This window comes from Colias croceus, chromosome 7 (genome assembly GCF_905220415.1).
Source record: "Colias croceus chromosome 7, ilColCroc2.1".
NCBI lineage: Eukaryota > Metazoa > Arthropoda > Insecta > Lepidoptera > Pieridae > Colias > Colias croceus.
In genome coordinates, this window is record NC_059543.1 from 3,507,173 (window position 1) to 3,527,837 (window position 20,665).

The window sequence follows — 20,665 nt, forward strand, 5'->3', positions numbered from 1 at the left end:
GTCTTATATCTAAAACTCATTGTTATGTAAAACTTTTGGTCTCTCCAACTGTACAAACGTTTTCAGATGTATTTCTTAATTGTCTATTTGCTTGAAACCCAATAGTTGTGGATGTAGAGACAGTTCTATTATAAGCATACGAGTTTAGCGATTAACATGAAACTGTTATTAAGTTCGGAAATTGCACATCACTAGTTTAGTATGCAGTAGTTACTGATAACATGCAGTGACCACGTTCGTTCGTTTTATGTTGGTTATGTTTGAGAATAACCTTAGACAGAGTTGAATGGAATATACGTGCAAATTATATGTATTTTAAAACATGTAGAATTAGTATACAGTATTCAGAACCTATACAATGATTCATGTTTTCAAACTCTTCTTAGTCTTTCTTTAAGAAATATTGTTATACTTTGAATATAGTAATTAAAACTTTATAAAAACTTCTACCAACATAAATTATAACACTATTTGCTTACTTTAAAAATATAATTGATTAAATGAGCGATCTACAAAGTAGAACCTCGCCTCGTTTCCCCAGTTCGCAGTGAAATTTTTGAGTTAGTCTGCATGTAACAAATAGCTCTAACAAACTTATCGTACATTTCTACGTAAATCCTCGGCCTCCCAAAGGATATATAATATCCGACTTTCCAATTAGCTGCAACTTGCACTTCAAATTTCCGTTAGGGGCCAAAGTGCACTAAGGTTCCATGAATCTTGCTACTCGCAATGGTTACTCACTGCCGAGTTTCAAACTTATATATTGTAAGTTCCTGCTCAAAGATATACCTTTTCTGGGCGCGATCGTAAATTTGCATATAGACATAAAATGTTAGCATGCATTTTACGAGACTTTTATAGACGTGCATCTGTTTTGTAGCTTGTAGGATGTAGGTAATTCCTTGTACCTACAGACTATGTAAACGGTATTTTCCATAAACGAAGCAGATAATTGCAAGGTTGGGATTACTGAACCCGTATTTATGTAATGCTCATGTTCAGTTATGTATTGACATGATATTGTGTGAAATCTCTTTACGACACTTACACTAGCGTTATCTAGTTAGTTATCCATAGCGGATAAATATTATCCGCATAAGTTATATTTCTTAAGAGGATGCAATAAATGTTTCTTCATTCACTTAAATATTAGACAACTTCATTGTTGCACACTTACATTGTTACTCGTATGTTCATAATAGTTGCCATTGCCATTAATTAGGTGAAATACGGTGAAGGAATTACCTAAATATAAATTGAAGGAAGTGGAAAGTGAAAAATTTCCATTATGTACCACTTAGGTATATATATTACGAAATACTTTGCATTAAATAGGTCCCTAGAGTTTACAGTTTAGTTACGTATCTATGTTCATTCATGGTCCGTATTTCAACTTCCTATTAATTAGAAAATAATGATTGAATACCGCATTTAAAGGTTATTAAAATACCATCAATCAAATTGATTTATTCGAACGCTGTTTCGGAAATTTTAATTAAAAATCCGACGAAGGTTGCGGCTCTAACCGACGCATTATGCAAATTTGGTTACCTCGTGCACAATGCTGATAAATTTCTAATCATGATTTGTGCAAAATTATTTTATTTTATTACATTGATCTATAATACAGGTTGATTATTTATAACAACAACATTACTTAACAGGCTCAATTTAATTTCTGTTTTTCTCAGCTTTAATGTTATATTGTTGATATTGCTTGTTCACGAGAAGTCACATTTAATTCATTTATGTTTTGTGTTTCATCAAGAATTTTTTGTTAAAGTTAAGTTAAGGTTGTTAAAGTAAAAGAAAACAATTATTGTATACCTTTGTAATTTGCCGTTTTTTGTCACACAATTTTACTATTATCGGTGTGCCTTGTAATTGGCGTTTTTATATGTAATTAGTATAATTTATCTTATCAACAGCTGTAAGGTACCTTTTATGAATAAAATAAAAAAAAAAAATAAATAAAATAAATCTATTCTTCTCATTATTCATTACATACCTAGTTACGCCTATTCATTGAAATTTCAAACGAAAGTTTAGATATTAGTTTTAAGCATTAAAATAGTTATTGTGCGCTATAGTTTATCATTGTTCAACAGATTCAAAAATCTTTGTGCCTAATCTTGTTAATCCATACTAATACTATAAATGCGAAAGTAACTCTGTCTGTCTGTCTGTTACTCAATCACGCCTAAACTACTGAACCAATTTGCATGAAATTTGGTATAGAGATATTTTGATACCAGAGAAGGACATAGGCTACTTTTTATTGCGAAATATGTACCACGGGCGAAGCCGGGGCGGACCGCTAGTACTGTATAAATTCAAACGTGCTCAAATATCCAAGAAGTATAGCGACTGCGACGGTTCTTAATATCTGTTTTCCCATTACACGAGACAAGCCAGTATTACCAAAACAAAAAAATCCTTAGCAATATGCATGTAGAGTTGACTCTATAATTAAATATCTAATAAATAAATAAATAAATATTATAGGACATTATTACACAAATCGACCTAGTCCCACAGTAAGCTCAATTAAGGCTTGTGTTGTGGGTACTAGGCGACGATAAATATAATATTTAATAAATACATATCGATGCTTTACAGCCAATAAAGGATAACCGCCACCTATAAAATTGTTCATGAGAGTGGTTTAAAGTGCAAAATATAAAAAAAAAAATCATAAAAAAAATTGTATAGACCCCAAAAAGCTGGAGATGAATTCAATATAGCATTGAATTTAGTACTTATTAAATGACGTTTTTATTTTTCCATTATATAGCGCAAAATACAATTTACTGTCACTTATCCTCAAATGGTTTTTATTTTGTAAACAGGAAAAATGGCATAAGTGTAAATACTTGAATTTTTTGCTTGAGCATAAATGACGTAATTCTAATTTAAATGTTATATACATCGAAGAAAAATGTCACAAGCAAAAGTTTTAGGGAAAAAATATCGGTAAATACTGTGTAAGGAGCTACCGAATAAAAATTAACTGTATGCAAAACTGTATAAAGTTAAATTTTGTAACGGAAATATTTTGCATAAGATACTGAAACTTGCTTTGCCCCAAATTTTGCTTTAGGGATGTAAATAATTAGAAGACATCAATATTTATCAAATCAGTCTTTATTTGACGTATTAATAGCACATAACATAAGCATCACAAAATCAAAAACAAAATAAAAAAAAGCATCTCCGACGAATGGCTCTTACATAGCCGAGCTCAAATTAACTTAAAAATAACAAAGGTAATTTTTTTTTTTTTTATGTCAGAGCAAGCAAAGGAGCAGGTGGGCCACCTGATGTTAAGTGGTCACCACCGCCCATAAACACTTGTAACACAAGGAGTGTTACAGGTGCTTTGCCGGCCTTTAATGTACAAATAAGCTCTTTTCTTGAAGGCCCCAATGTCGTAGTTGTTCGGGAACACCGCAGGTGGCAGATCGTTCCACAGTTTCACCGTACGCGGAAGGAAGTTACGGGTAAAGCGGACAGTGGTGGAGCGCCAACCATCCAGATGGTGCGGATGGAACTGGTTTTTACGGCGTGTGGTCCGGTGGTGGAACTGTGCGGCTGGTATAAGGTGGAACAATTCCTCAGAGCACTCCCCGTAGTAGATTCTGTACAGTATACAGAGAGACGCAACGTCTCTCCGCACTGACAGTGGATCGAGCCTATCGGAAAGCCTACGGTCATCGACAATTCGAGCTGCTCGACGTTGGATGCGGTCAAGTGGAAGGAGTTGATACTGTGGGGCTCCGGCCCAGAGATGAGAACAGTACTCCATATGCGGTCGCACCTGAGCCTTGTACAGCTGAAGTCGGTGGGCCGGCTTGAAGTACTGTCTCGATCTACTGAGCAAACCAAGTTTTTTCGAGGCTAATTTAGCTTTCGCTTCCAAATGACTGCGGACACTCGAGATTTCAACTCCGAGGATTCCGATTTTCGGCGATATACTAAGGGGAGTACTCTTAAACCGAGGTTCTACGACAAATGGGGTCTTTTTAGCGGTAAACGCGCAAACCTGTGTCTTTAGGGGATTGAACTCGACAAGATTAAGTTCGCCCCACTCCGAGACTTCTTGGAGAGAAGACTCGACTTCAGACACAAGTTAGTTTCGACTCTCATTGAGGCTTTCCTTTGAGGTGTTTGCACGGCCGGGATAAAGAGCATCCCCCGTACTGTCGTCTGCATAGCAATGAATGTTACTGATTTGTAACAAATCATTGATATGCAGAAGGAACAGTGTAGGAGATAGCACGCAGCCTTGTGGGACACCAGCGTTAACATGAAGAGGCTTAGAGGAAGAACCGTCGATGACGACCTTAATGCTCCTCTCTTCCAGGAAGCTGGCAACCCAATCGCATAACCTTGCAGGAAGTCCGAAAGATGGTAATTTCGCTAGAAGTGCCTTGTGCCAGACCCGATCGAAGGCTTTCGCTACATCCAAACTTACAGCCAATGCCTCCCCTTTACTCTCAACCGCCTCCGCCCATCTGTGAGTGAGGTACACCAAAAGATCACCAGTCGAGCGACCACTACGGAAACCGTATTGCCGGTCGCTTAACAACTGGTTCTCCTCCAGATACCTCATGAGCTGGCAGTTAATAATGGATTCCATTATTTTGGAGAGTAAAGAAGTGATGGCGATCGGTCTGTAGTTAGACGGATTTGAGCGATCGGCTTTTTTAGGGATTGGGTGGACAAGAGCAGTGTTCCACGAATTCGGGACAATGCCTTTGGCGTAAGAGAGCCGAAAAAGACGCGTTACAACCGGTGCCAACTCAGGAGCACATGTCCTAAGCACAATAGGGGAGACTCCATCCGGCCCAGTCGACTTATGGATGTCAAGGGAAAAGAGAGCGTTTCGAACGGCACGTTGTGTGAAGCGTATATCCGCCATTGAATGGTTGCACCGCGGGATGGTCGGCGGTGTCATTCCCCTGTCATCAAGTGTCGAGTTCCTAGCAAAGAGAGCGCCCAAGAGTTCGGCTTTCTATTTAGCGGAATGGGCCAGAGAGTCTTCGTCCTTGTGCAAAGGTGGAAAGGATGAACGACAAAAGTTACCTTGGATGGCCTTGGCGAGGGACCAAAACGCCCTTGTTCCCGAAGGAAGTCGCGCTAGTCTATCGCCAAGTGCACCAATATAACTAGATTTTTTAAATAGAATTCAACGTTTTGTAATTTTTATGTATATTTAATTTTGTTCTGTGTAGGTATTTCTCATAGAAAACATTACAAAATTTAAAAAAAAGAACTGCAACTTTAACAAACAAAGTTTTCTTAACATTAATTAAGATTAATGAAATCAGTCTTCTCATCGCGAAGCCGCTTGGGCTCGTAGGTTTGGGGAAACGATACCGATAACCACCATTCCAAACTGTTTTTAAACAGATAAACGACAAATAGGATGAAAACAAATTAGCATAAACGTATTTTTCATTTCTGCTATTTTATCCTAAGCGTCAAAATTTCTTCTGTTTCGGGAGGGAAAAAAAGTATAAGCGACAAACTATTATTAAATATTTATAGGGACAAATGTAGTATCCGCCATTTAAGTGTTTAAAGACTAACCGGAAAAAAAATGCTAAACACCAAATTAAGTCTCAAAAATGTTGCCTTTCTATATCAAACGACAATTTTGTTTTTTGAAGGCACGAGCGTAAAGTACTAAATGAAATTTAACAAAAAATTACAGCGAAGCAAATTATCTTAAACGCATATTTTTTTTATACTTGCCTTCAGGCAAAATGGTTTAACGTTAAAATATCTGGGGGCACGGTAGTGCCCCCGCCAAGACGAGCCAAGCGAACAAGCGAAGCGCACGGGCACTACCTACCTTTTCTTGAAGCGCTTCGTCGTTTTTTTGAACCCTCATAACTTGGGTTTGGATTATGCTAGATCAACAAAATTTTCGGGATATATTGTCAATAGCGGACTTATTGAATATATTAAGTTTTAATTACATTAGCTTTTATACTTCAGATTTTATTTATATCTAAAAAACGCTAATTTCGTCACTGACTCACTGATGATCATCAAAATTCTTAAGGTATTTCCTAAAGTCCTAGAAAGCTGAAATTTTGTATGTAAGCTAGTATTAGCACACAAACAACAAAAAAATTATAAAACTTGTAACTTTCATCCCCCAACCCCTTAAACTAGGGGATGGGTGTTTGTATGAGACCTGTAATTTTAAATTAAATTTTGATGACGCTAGAGGTCTAATCTAATAATCTAAAACTTGGTTCCCCTAGATATATATATGTATAGGTACTCCTTGTTAAAAAAAAAATTAATCGACATATAAAATTTTGTTACAAACAACTTACAAAAAGAAATGAAATCCCACCAAAACATTTTCATGTAAAATGTTGCCAAGACGAGCCCATATGACTCGCACTGTCAAAAAGTTATCAGATCTCATGTAGAGCCAAGCTTCTAACACTACACGCCCTAACTCTACAAGGCCTAACTTCACAAACTCTACACCTTAGTCAAAATATGTGGCTTGGCCGTTCGTTACTACAAGAACTATTGTATAACACAAAAGTAATGAACAGTGAATTAATTTTTCACCTTACGTCGATGTGAATGTAGCGAAATGGCCAAGCCACATATTTTGACTAAGGTGTAGAGTTTGTGAAGTTAGGCCTTGTAGAGTTAGGGCGTGTAGTGTTAGAAGCTTGGCTCTACATGAGATCTGATAACTTTTTGACAGTGCGAGTCATATGGGCTCGTCTTGGCAACATTTTACATGAAAATGTTTTGGTGGGATTTAAAATTTTACAGGAAGCCCAAAAAGTATAAAGGTTGTTTGTATTGAAATATTTTTGATTAACTACCAAAATGCATTCCACACAAAAAAATCTGTCGTTTAAGACGAAGAAATTTGGCCTTAGTCTTTGATTTTACTACCGCCTAACCGACTTAAAGTTTAACCTAGAGATTTGTGAACTAGACCAAACGACGCAGAAAAAAAAGAGCAATTCAGCGGTATATATAAGTCCGTTCTCCAAAAAATGGCGCTTATCCCTTTTTGGCTGTAAGTCATCGATATATAGATAACACCCAGACCCAAGAACAAATAATTGAGTTCATCACACAAATATTTGCCCTGACCGGGGATCGAACCCGGGACCGTCGGCTCAGTAGGCAGTTGCTTTACCACTGCGCCAACCGCGTCGTCAAGTATAATTAAGCTTAATGAGCCGTTAAATTTATTAGTAAATATTTCAAACACCGCATAATGAAATATTTCGTTAACGTCGAATTATTATAATATTTAGCATTCCCAAAACCAATACTACCTAATCGTTCGTATCGTAAAATACGAATTGATTTAGTTAATTGATACTACATTAAAGCTTAATATATTTTCAATTAGTACATCCAATTTTATACAGATAATTTAAAGCTCCAGTGAAATTCATTAATTGGCATTCGCTACTAAACATGCATAATTGATAGGTTCTGTAAATGTGTAATGTTATATGTGATCCCGGACGTACCGAAATTCACTATAGTAGATTAGTGGTTTTATTTCAAAGTTTGGTTTAATTATATTCCATCTGTTTATCTTTTATCCAGGTATTAAAGGGCTTCGTTTATAGGATTATCATCGTTTGTTTAATGCGTTAGAATTTACATTTATTTTTATAAATCGCTTTGTATTGGATTTAGGGCTTTTTAACAGCGTAAAATCTTCAATGTTGTTATTTTTATGTACTTTACCATACCTTAACACATAGTATAAAAATAATTATTTATTAAATTATGTCTCGGAGAAAGACAATCGAAGAAACGAAATGTTATTACACATTTTTTATCGTCATCGAAATTATTATTTTTTTACTTACACACATTTCTTTGCTCCAGGGTTGACACTAACGCCGTTCGTTCGTCACTGGCAGCCCGCGGAGTACAAACCGCTAGGGCTGCGCCGGCGGCGGGCGGCGGCGCCCCCGCCTCCGCCGTCCACACCTCTGCGATTGTCGTTTAAAGCACATAACAGGTAATAATAATGAGATATATATTTATTAAAGCTATTTTTAATATGGAATCATGACATTTGGAATCATACTTCAGATTTTTATGACAGTTTTTAAGCTTTAACAGACGAAGTTGGAAGCAGTAATATGTTATTGTGATTATTTAAAAACAGTACCTATAACACCTGCTAATGGTGAACGAAACTTTATCTATACATTTAATAAATCTGTAGAAGGGTCAATTCTGTACATTGAAAATATTGAAAAAATAACTAGCAGGGGGTGTTACTGGATCGATACCAAACCCAAATATGTGATTAAAAAAATTTTTGTCTGTCTGTCTGTCTGTCTGTCTGTCTGTCTGTATGTGAAGACATCACGTGAAAACTACCGGTTCGATTTCGATGAAACTTGGTATAATTATACCTTATTATCCTGGGCGTAAAATAGGATACTTTTTATCCTGGAAAAATATGTAGAAAAAAAATTAATCTCAATTTTTCAGTTATCCATAGACGTTGTTCTGTAGTAGGTACTACCGCGAACACACGTTGCGTATTATTATAGACCTAGCCGTATTTGGGTCCAATCGATATTTATAAGATGTCATTGTCCGAGTTACTCAAAATGGAGAAATAAACCATCCACGCAAAGACCGACATCCGCGCGGACGGAGTCGCGGGCGGAAGCTAGTCTGTAATAATAATATTTTCTATTAAAAGTTAGTCGTATACCTATAGAGTGGTTAAACTATATCAAGCCAATGCTCGATTTAATTAAACAGCGTATGTCAAAGCCAATTAATTTCTAACTTGTTCGAGTACATGTGAACAAATAACAACAACATAAACTAGAAATATTTGCGGATTTTTAACGAAAACCACACAACAATGACTGTTTATAATGAAGTTTTCAACTGAAAGCGTCGAGTGAAATCAAACGAACAATACGCCTCGATTTCATATTAATACCATGAAAACGGAAAATCACTTTTGTTTCGCTAACGATACTTTCAATACACGGAACGCGACGCAAATGCAAATATGTGTAAAGCTCTTCGGTGTTTTTTCATACTAATTTTATTAAAGTTATCCGTCTCGAAGGGAAATAATTTATACGTGCTGATTTTATAATGTATCGTAAACCAAGTACCTAATAATAATGTAATCGTAGATTTCATTATTATTAGGTACTTGGTTTGAAACAAAAAAGTTAAACGTGATTGCTTTCTTGTTATCGCTTTTTCGCAATACATTGATAATTTAAAAATGCTTAACAACTCTCTTTAATTTCTAATTAATATATTTACATTACGTCCAACCACAACAATAACATCAGAAAGCTCTCTACATATAGAATGCCAATCACCTTCCCACTATCTTTATTCCCTCAAACGATTAACAAAGCCGTTCATTTCACGTAATGCCCCATAAACTCGCATATATATGGACTATGGAGGTATATGTAAATGTTCGTGGACGAATACGACTCGCCGCAAGCCAGTCAATCGAACGTGTCCCAGACTAATCCATTTGTGAGTACAACCTCCATTCCCTTAATTAAAACGTTCCGACCGACCCCTTCACGGCTCTTTATTTTATACACTATTGAAAATAGATAAACTTTCCCGTTTTATATTAGTGCTACATGAGATCACGCTATTACGATTCTAATAAGCAACTCTTTGATATGGTTCCTACTGCATTAACTATTAGTTTATGGTATGTATTCAGTTTTATCTGCTGATACTAGTTATCGACTCGTATAATAAATTGTAAGACGGGTCTTTCTTTTCAAAACTTTGGTGTTTTTTGTTATATAGAGCAATCTCTATAAATGTGTATTGTCTGCCTTTTGCAGACCTTTTTCTACCTGTGTTTCATACTTCCATAACTCACTGTACACTGTATAGATATTCATTAATTTAAATTATCTGGGGTAATTAATCTCCGTTCTTAATTTCGTATATTATATCAGTTCATTACGCTTTAATAAATGAAATTCATACTACAAAAAGACATCTCTATGTGCTCATAAACTTTCACATTGAATTATTATCGATAAACGCGTCATTGTGTTCATGAACATCCGTTCCATCTCTTTGTGTATAAATGTCACTGAAACTTAAATTCAAAGGGTAGAACGGGACTTTACTAGCATCATAATGGTAGCAGTAATAGCATGACTGATTATCAACAATTGAGGTCATATAACAATCGATCAAAAGAGGATATGGTCAATTGCCAATCAGACAGTTAAGGGTTTGATCGAGGACCACAATTGCCTTATCATTTAAAATATCTAGGCTAAACGATCGCTGTACAGCTGCAGTCAATAGGTCTAGATGTTAAGTTGATAATTTCCTTTGAAAAGCATAAAGGCATTAAGGTATTGAAGCTGAGGTTTAACACAATGCTAATACAAGGCAACAATACGTATAGAATATACCTATTTCATATCAGTAATAGTGAGAATTGTATTTGTACCTTTATGACTTGGAAATACGTATGAAATATAATCCAATTACGTTTCTTATTATATTACCAAGCTAAAAAATGACTGAAATAGACAAGACTCATTTTTCGGTTTACCAAAATAAGAATGTAATTCAAAAGATGTGAAATGACTAAACAAATTTTTTATCATACATTGTGAACTACTCGAGTACTTTAGAACCATTAAAAATTCTCCAATAGGTAATATTTAATAAACTGTAAAGATGAAAGCCAACGAACCAAAGTAACTGCAGCTACTGACTCGAATCGGATAAATGATTTAACTTGATGCAATTTTCCTTCTCTTCCACTCGAGGATAAAGATGATAGGATTGAAAAACTTAGTTTAACGTCATATAAAATGTTCTTTTTGATAAAACTAAATACAAACTCTTCGATCATTTAACATTACAAAGCCTTAGAATGGTTTGATAAATTCGAACACCGTCATAAATATATATTGAACGTATTGTATTTCAAAAATATGCAGAATTTTATTAAAAATACTCTTTGTTGGCTAAATTAACTGTGGCAATCAAACCAACAAAGCTTTTATTGATTCTTCTTTCGGCAAACACTCGAATGAGGGATTTAGAAAGTTTTATTGTAAGGGACGCGAGCGTCAAAGTAACTTCTCAACTCAGTGTTAGATTATTTCGTAGATGAAATATATTAATAGTGAAGACAAGTGCAAAGCCCTGCAAGACATTGTGGACAGCTACCAGCAGTGCTCTAGTCACCATGAAAAGGCTCTCAGCCGTATTGCGGAGTTGGAATGTAGCTTAATGGAAGTGGAAGAGAACAATCCCAAGCGGCAATGCAACACACCAAGTAGTCTTCATGATGAATTTGTTGAATGTGGACAGTTAAGTGGTTCTGTAAACTTTAAAAAGATCAATTTCTCTTCGCATAACAAGTTAAAAAAATATCTTAGATTAAGTAAGTTCATCAAGCGTACGCAATCAATTGTAAGAAAGAGTTCTTCAAAAAATGTAGTTCAATTAGAGAAAGCCAACAAAAACCTGCATCAGGAATTAGATAAATATCAAAGGGATCTAGATTATTATAAAATCTTGTATGATGTAGAAACAACTGAACTTAAGGAGAAGATAGACTCCTTAAGTCAAATGTTAAATGATGTGAACCAGAAATATTCTTCTGCCCAAATGCAAATTAACGAGCATATACAACAGGCAGATCACCTTATTAAGTTGAGCAATGAGAATATGGATCGTTTTGAGTCTCTGACCAATAAATATGTATGTCAGTGTTCAAACAGTGACAATGAGCAACCGTCGCCCCATAAGTCTGACTACACAGACATACATAGTGGTAAACCCAATACCACAAATTCAACCAGTAATACTAAACACCTTTCAAAGCAGGAATTGATTGTGTTGTCAGATAATATTGGTCAGGGATTTGGCGCTATGCTTAACAATTTAGGGCTTATAGTTACTAATGTTTGTACCCCTAACAGTTCATTTAAATATATAATCAAATCACTGGATCATTTCAGCTTTAATAAGAATAATATTGTAATTATATTATATGGGGACAGTTTAAATATAAATAATAAGGATATTGATGTAGGATTTAAAAAAATGTTAGATATTAGTAGTAGGACTAAATGTAAATTTATGTTGTGTACATTGCCATACCTACCTGGTTTAACACAAGAACAAAATAGATTAATTCATAATATGAATTTAAAATTGTATAACCTAACAAATCATCATCGTGATGCATTTATTTACTTTGACATTAACTTATGTATTAAATCTTTTACTTTGACAAAGAATACAGTGTATCTGCAATAGTAGTTATTATAATATACATCAACCTAGGTTAAGTGTTGACAGTCAATCTAGCCCTAAGCTAGATTTAAACTAGTATATAAGACAACAGCTAAGCAGTCTTTTACCATAGTGCATCAAAATATTCAAGGCTTGGCTAGCAAATTGTTAGAAATAGAATTGTTTCTGAATGATAACAATATTAAAATATTTTGTGTAACAGAACATTGGCTTAAACAATGTCAGTCGTTAGTAAATATTGAAAATTACAAATTAAAGAGTATATACTTTAGGACGCAGGCTATTCACGGAGGTTCTGTTATTTTTGTACATGATAGTGTAAAATGTAAAGAACGAACTGACATTGTTAGTCTTTCTGTAGAACGGACCATTGAACTGTCCTGTGTGGAGCTGGAGCGTTATATTATTGTTTGCGTTTATAGACCCCCTTCCAGTGACTATAATATGTTTGAGAAAGTCATGGAAGAAATATTAAAGCGTCTAAGCAGGAGTAAAAAAAAAGTTATAGTATGTGGTGATTTTAATATTGATTTACTTTTACAAACACAAACGGCTACACGAATTGTTAATTTATTTCAGTCATTTAATCTATATAAACTTTTTAACGAACCCACACGAATTACACCTACTTCTGCAACCTGTATTGATAATATATACTGTGACTGCATCTGTTTAGAGAAAAATATTCTCAATACATTGACTTCGGATCACTGTGGCCAGAAAGTAGTTTTTGAATGGGATTGCATACCTACATTTAAAAGGATTAATGTTAGGCCTATAACTAAAAAAGGCATTAATAAATTTAAGAATAATATTAATAAAAACCTGCCCGTACTAAATGATCAATCCTTTCCTAATAGTCCTTGTGAAATGTTTAAAAATCTTTTTAATTTAGTACATAATGAATTTGAAAAAATATTTAAAGTTAAATCTTTAAATATTACCAAGGATTTACCATTTAGTAAATGGGCGACAGCTAGTATACATAGGTGCAGGAACATTCTTTATGAATTATATGGTATGAAGCAATATAATAAAGACCCATCTTTTCTTAGTTATGTTAGAAATTACTCAAAAATTTTTAAAAAAGTTTGTTTTACTGCAAAGCGTTTGTATATCAAAGAAAAAATACGCGACTCTGATAATAAAGTTAAAACAGTTTGGTCTATTATTAATGGTGAAATGGGTAAAAGCAAATCAAGTAATACCATAAAACTTGTAAATAATGACAGGGTTATTGACAAAAGTGCTGATGTTGCGCTTGCTTTTGAAGAATTCTTCAGTAGTGTCCCTGCTACTATTACTAATAGTTTAAATTCGTCTTCAGCACTTGCAGAAACCTTTTTGAGAGACCATGTTGCGGGGTGCAGTACATTATTTGAATTACGACACGTAACTGCTAGTGATATTGTTACTGCCTTTAAGACGCTTAATCTAAAAAATACTTGTGATCTTTGGGGAATGTCCGTAAATTTAGTTAATAATATAATAGAAAATATTGCGAAAAATTTAGCTTTCATATTTAATAAGTGTTGTGACTATGGTACATTTCCTAATTTACTAAAGCTTAGTAAAGTTATACCTCTATTTAAGAAGGGCGATCAAGAAGACTGTAACAATTATAGACCTATCTCTATTTTACCAACATTAAGTAAGGTATTCGAGAAGTTAATATTAAACCAATTGAGTAGTCATTTTGCATCTAATAATTTACTGCACACCAAACAGTTTGGTTTCACAAAGGGGCGCTCAACCACAGATGCTGGAGTTGCACTTCTAACACATATTTATAAAGCATGGGAAAACTCAAAAAATGCTCTGGGGATATTTTGTGACCTCTCCAAGGCATTTGACTGCGTTGAACATTGTACTTTGTTACGTAAACTTAATCACTATGGAATTACAGGAAAAGCCCAGAACCTCATAGCGTCATACCTGCATGATAGGATACAGACTGTAGTTGTTAATGGAGAACGTTCTAGCGGTGCGTCAATTAACATTGGTGTTCCACAGGGGTCCATTTTAGGTCCCTTCTTGTTCTTGGTATATATCAATGATTTTCCCTATTATTTGCAGGATAGGTGTGAAATAGTTCTGTTTGCAGATGATACCTCATTAATTTTTAATGTTGATAGGCATGACCCAAATGTTGACGAAGTGAACAGTGCTCTTTCACACATATCTGAATGGTTTACTGCCAATAATTTATTATTAAATGCCAAAAAAACCACTTGTGTTGAATTTTTACTTCCTAATGTAAAAAAGTTGAACAGAGATATTACCTTGAACGGGGAGGTATTGCATCCTACTGAGTCTACTGTATTTCTAGGGTTAACATTGGACGAGAAACTACAGTGGGGAGCCCATGTCAACACCGCTGCAGGTAAGCTCAGTTCAGCTGCATATGCAGTCCGAAAAATAAGGCATCTCACCGATGAAGATACGGCTAGATTGGTTTATTTCAGCTACTTTCATAGCATTATGTCCTATGGAATTCTACTGTGGGGCAAGGCTGCAGATATAGAAACTATATTTATCTTACAGAAAAGAGCCATTCGCTCTATATATAATTTGCGTGCTCGGGACTCACTAAGAGATCATTTTAAGAATACTGGTATCCTTACTGTACCATCACAGTATATATTTAATAATATTTTGCATGTTCACAAAAACGCCGACTTACACACAAGAGTAGGAGATAGACACGATTATGGCACAAGGAACAGGAATAGAATTGAAATGCCGTTTTTCCGATTAGCTAAAGTTAAAAATTCATTTATGGGTCAAGGTATACGCTTATACAATAGAATTCCTCTCAATATTAAAGAGTTTAGTAGTTCTAAATTTAAAACTTATATAAAAGGTGTACTAGTTCAGAGAGCGTACTACAGTATTCAGGAATATATGGACGATAAAGACCCATGGAGGGTTGTCGCGTAAAAGCCACAGGACAGTTCTTTGGCATATTATGATATATTATGTATAAGTTAGATATAAGTTACATATTATGTAATATTGACATGATTTTAAAAGAGCAACTATGGAGTTTCTTGCCAATTCTTCTCCATAGATACTGCTTTCCGAATCGGTGGTAAATGTTAAAATACTTATGTAATGACGATTCGAAAGTGCTACTAAATAGTAGTCTAATTGAATAAATGAATGTTTGAGTTAAGATGGGACGTGCCCAAAAATTTCTAACAATATCACAAACACTGCTCAACTGCGAAGTAATCCATGACACTGCTATGGAAGTTTTTACGACAAATTGCAAAAATATTTCCGAAGGTTCAGCCCCAAACCTTTCGTCGGAATCTCGCCGAGCTTCGAGTTTAAATAATAAAAGTACGAATCTGCGAACGACGATCGTATCCAGACGAGCTCGAACGCTTAATAAAACCAAGTAATTACAGCTTGTCAAATTCAGAGCCGAAATGTTATGAATTCCTGTCCTGCTTCTGTTGAACAATTTCAATACTATGCGAATTTACAGCTTATTTGTTTTAACTTTGTTAAACACGGATCAGAGATACAACGACATTAAATAATAAATGTAATCCTTATCGGAAGGGATAAATCGAGAACAATTTCTATTGTTACGTAAACGAGGAGGCGAAGCTTGTGTTTGGGATTGGGTATTTGCGTCTGGCGTCCGCACAGATTCACAAAGCACTGACTTAATATTCCCACGGCTTCTGTAATCAACAATGCGGCAGGTCGGCGCCCCGGGACAGCCTGCTTGTTACCAGAAATGAGTAATGGCTTCGGGAAATTGCGTTCCCTAATAACTTCTTTCAGAGTTTTCAGTGTTGAGTCCCCCAAATAAGGATGGACGAGCGAATGTTGGACTCGCTAATAAAAGTTGGTAATTTACGCCGTCACTTTGTTTTGATTAAAGGCTCGCTTAATCACTGTCGCGTTTGATAAACGCTGATTCAAAGAGCGAGAGGATTGATTTGCTTACAGGTATATTTTAGCTTATTAAAAGGTATTTCGTGTAAACCGTTTAGTAGAGGCAATAAAGCTGTAAATAATTTAATCATTTTGCCAGCAATTCGTTAATTATTGCTACAGTTAGAAGTATATATAAATACAATAAAAATCATTATATTATGTAGGCTTAATTTGAGACAGCAAAAAGCTTTCACAATTTAGCACACTTTTAGCGCAATATGTTCTTATTTATAAGTTAGCTTTAAACAATCACAGTACGTATCGCTATTTCCAAACCACGCTATTAAAAATAGAAATAGAATTCGACCAAAATATATTTGGGAATCTAACTAAACAAGTGCTAAAAATAAACAGTCTATTTCTAAAAGTAAAACGATTGCCATTTTTCTTCCAAACAATTCCGCAAACACACGAAAAACTTTTTCCACACGAGATTTAGCGAAATATCAGAGGTAATTGATCGTCTCCACGGATATCGAATTAATAAAGAAAGTAAAATAAGCCGCACATTAATCTTATTACTCCTCCCGAACGGGGATCCAAATGAAGTTGTTGGGAAAGTTGGCTTATTAATATTTATTCAAGTAGGTAAACAATCACGGCTTCCAAATTCACCGAGGCTGATGTTCAGGTAATTAATTGGATTAGAACACCAGGTTTGCAAACAATTAGGCCAGCGAACATTTCACTTTTGACGAAAATTAATAAAGTTGCAGAGTTACATTGAGGAAAGTGCTCTAGAATTGATTCTGATTACCATAATGGGATAGAAGCAGTACCATTTCATGGTATACAGGAAAAAATCTTCAATTGAATTTTTAAAAAGATTCATTCACACAGAGAATTCCTTATGGTGGTGGACCATTCACTCATAGGTTTTAGACGGGATCTTTCTTTCTCAAAAGGATACAAATGGATCAATTTAATAATTGTTTAATAATTATTTATTAATTCCAATAATCGCTGTACCATGCCCATAAAATACATAAATATCTTCATATTAAGAATATTTATTCAATAAAAATATGCATTTTAAGCTTTTTCGTTTCAATATCGCTGCCAAGCGTCCCTGTATCTTTCACAGTATGTAAATGTTCGAATGAATATTAATAAATATGGAAAATATTAAATTTAAAAAAGTCATCAATCCTCACCAACATGTAAATTATATGAAAACCGTCATGTGTAAGCTCCATTAAGCAAAGAAATATTAATAACTTGTAAATTGTATACAAAGAAAATTGGTAACCCACTTCAATTTAGCAACAATGATGTAATTCACAGTTCTTGCTCTTAATCGCTCAATTGCGTGATCAAAATTTTAACTAAATTTTCAGCTTAGATAGGCTCTAATAAAAACACTGTGATACGTCCTTATACAGGGTGTGATTTCTTAATATTAGATACTCATTCTATAATGGTTCTATAATCATTTTAATAGCTTTTTCTTTCGCATGTAGAGTTATCAGTATTTATGTATCTAATAATAACTTCTATTAACATTTCAAATGTAGATACCTAATTCGATTACATATTTCCTATTGCTTAAATCACTAAATAATCATCTCCCTATGCAATTAATAAAAAACTACTAAAACCAAGGTTTACGTACTTACGAAGTCAACAATTCCAAAAAGCACGCAGGGTTATATTTTAGCATGCGTCCGGACAGGACATTTTTACGACGTCACATCTTCAGGTGTTAAAATGTAGATCGGCGCAGCCACTATAACTCAGAGCAGACTTACGTAACATAAATTTACTACCTCCACGTGACTATTGTAGTTTGAACTTTCTAACTTTAAAACACTGGTTATATTACCTCATGATATATAGTGGGTACGCTCCTTTATAGCTGGATATCTACGAAATCACTTCTCTAGTTTAACTTGCGATTTATAATGAGATTAAAGCAGATTCATAACTTTTCCTTGTGTGTTCGGAAAAGGAATGTTAACGAACTAAATTATTGAATTCATATGTACCTAGGTATTATGATGTAAATGTTTGCTAGAATAGTATTTGGCGTTTGCGTTTAAATGAACTTGTTTTGGACATTGTAATCGAAAATATCTTGATTTACTGAAAATTTACTAGTTGATAGTAATGAATGAAACTTAACATTATTTTCTAGAAACATATTCATACATTATTACATACTTCATACTTATAGGTTTTCAGAATAATCCATTCTTCTTGGATAATACACAATAAATATTAAATAAAAATATCGACACGATCTCCACAATTCAAAGGCTGAACGACACTTAATTTCCAAGAAAAGTCAAGTCGATGTTGCGCCTTATCATTTATCAGTTCGCTTTATTATTTTCTAAACACTTTAGTTGTGTGACAAAAAGAGCATGACCAACACCAAACAATTTTATGTGTGCGTTTTATTACTATAAAAGTTTTTTTTTTTTCACATAATTTTATTTACTTACTTGATATTTATACTTAATAATGACTATCCATTATCCATTTCACAACTAATATTATGTACTTTGTGATAATAGTATTAATAGGCGTAGAAAAACTAGACTGTATTACCTACCTAAATTAATTTTACTTATACGTAATAATCGTTCGTCGGTATATTATAATATACAAAAAATCAAATAATTTTATTAATATCATCATCATCATCATCATCATCATCGTCATCAGCCCACGTTCGTTCCCACTGCTGGGACACGGGCCTCCTATGAGGGTACAGGCCATAATCCACCACGCTGGCCAAGTGCGTGTTGGCGGATGACACATGTCGTCGAACTTTTTAATTCTTCGACATGTCGGTTTCCTCACGATGTTTTCCTTCACCGTTCGAGCAGTGGTGATGTTACAACATGCGCAGATAAATTGAAAAATCAATTTATTTCCTGCGCGCTCGCCTGGTCTCGAACCTCGGACTTATCGATTCGAAGTCTAAAGTCTCACCACTGAGCCACCACTGCTCTTTATTAATATGTAATCACGAAAAATTTGCTTGTTCCAGGGAGTTCCGGCTAGTCCTCCAGCCGGACCCCAGTTCGGTGTTTGCTGAAGACGTGCAGTTCCATTCCACCGCCGGGCCCATGGACTACAACACCGCTCATGTGTACTCGGGGAAGCTTGAAGGTAATTAAGTTATAATTGTTTGCTCAGTTTTATCAGGCATAATAGATAATGTATAGATTAAGAGACGAGGTAATAAGATTCAGACTCTACCTATCTATTTATACAAAGTCCGCCTCTACTAGTGGCGGACTATTAAATTATTTCACTTTATATGTGTGATTAGGCATTCAAACAAACAAATTTGCTCGTCCCTTCTATAACGGGGTTTTGAAATATTGAGCACAAATAAGAATTATTTATCTTTAACTGCGTCGTTAAAAAAGCAGATTAATTCGGATGTTGCTATATTGACCCCGTTCCAAAAATTTAGGTTACCTCACCCTCAATACGATCGTAAAGGGGGAGTGGGTGGGACGTAACGACGATGCAATGGAGGACAATAAACAAGTTAAGGAAATTTACATAACAATTAAATACATCTTATACATGTGATATATCGCGATCGTGACCTAATTCTGCCTCCAGTATGATTTGTACCTCAGTATCATCTTGGATTTATACATATTGCCGAGCGAAGGTTCGTAGGCTGGTCACGTAAGCTGTGGTTCGTTTTGCTTCGATTCATACAATCATCTCAACAATAGGCAAATCCGTGATATAAATTGTACATTTTCATGAAAAATATGTTTATTACAAAAAAGATGCGGTCGTATTTGGTTTAAGATTAAAAGGTTTTTGTTCAATGTTGTTTATCGCTGTTCTATTCTAATTCATTTATACTACGTAAATACAAATTATTAATTTCATAATTCAGCCTTCTACTTTTTCTTGGCAAAATTCTGTTTAAATTTCTCAATACATTTCCATAGCAACGATTCCAGTTTAAAACTCACTATGCCTTTAATTTTCCAAGTCGTTAAAACAATAAATTAAACACAAGGCAAAACTTCCATTCAGAAGCTAACTTAATAAACGAAATTACGAGGTGCGACCCATCTGCTACGTGGAGACAAAGTGAATTTTGATGAAATTAGTTCACAAGTTTAATAGAGTACAAGTCTCGGTTTGACTGTTCTTGTATTTGTCATCATGATGCCGACATTAATACCCGTCTATGACATTGCTGGGCTACCGGGGGGTAAACGGATGCAAACCGACTATACACATATTATTAAGTATTAACCGTCTTATGTTAGTGTGTACCAAGAAGGTGTACAGTTAACAGAAACGTGTATTGCTGAAATAAACATTTTTAGTCGAGGTTTTTAATTTGAGTCTTCTTTGAAGTAACTGCTAATACACACATTAAAAACCAACAAGTGGTAAATAT

At 34.7% G+C, this 20,665-nt stretch overlaps 1 protein-coding gene across 1 annotated transcript in view; it reads left to right on the top strand.

Moving 5' to 3' along the window:
* LOC123692979 overlaps nt 1-20,665 on the top strand; it is a 140,619-nt gene that overhangs the window by 100,916 nt on the left and 19,038 nt on the right. The window contains exons 2-3 of the mRNA XM_045637842.1: nt 7,900-8,035; nt 19,274-19,395. Coding sequence (XP_045493798.1) covers nt 7,900-8,035; nt 19,274-19,395 — 258 coding nt within the window. The remainder of the gene's footprint in view (nt 1-7,899; nt 8,036-19,273; nt 19,396-20,665) is intronic.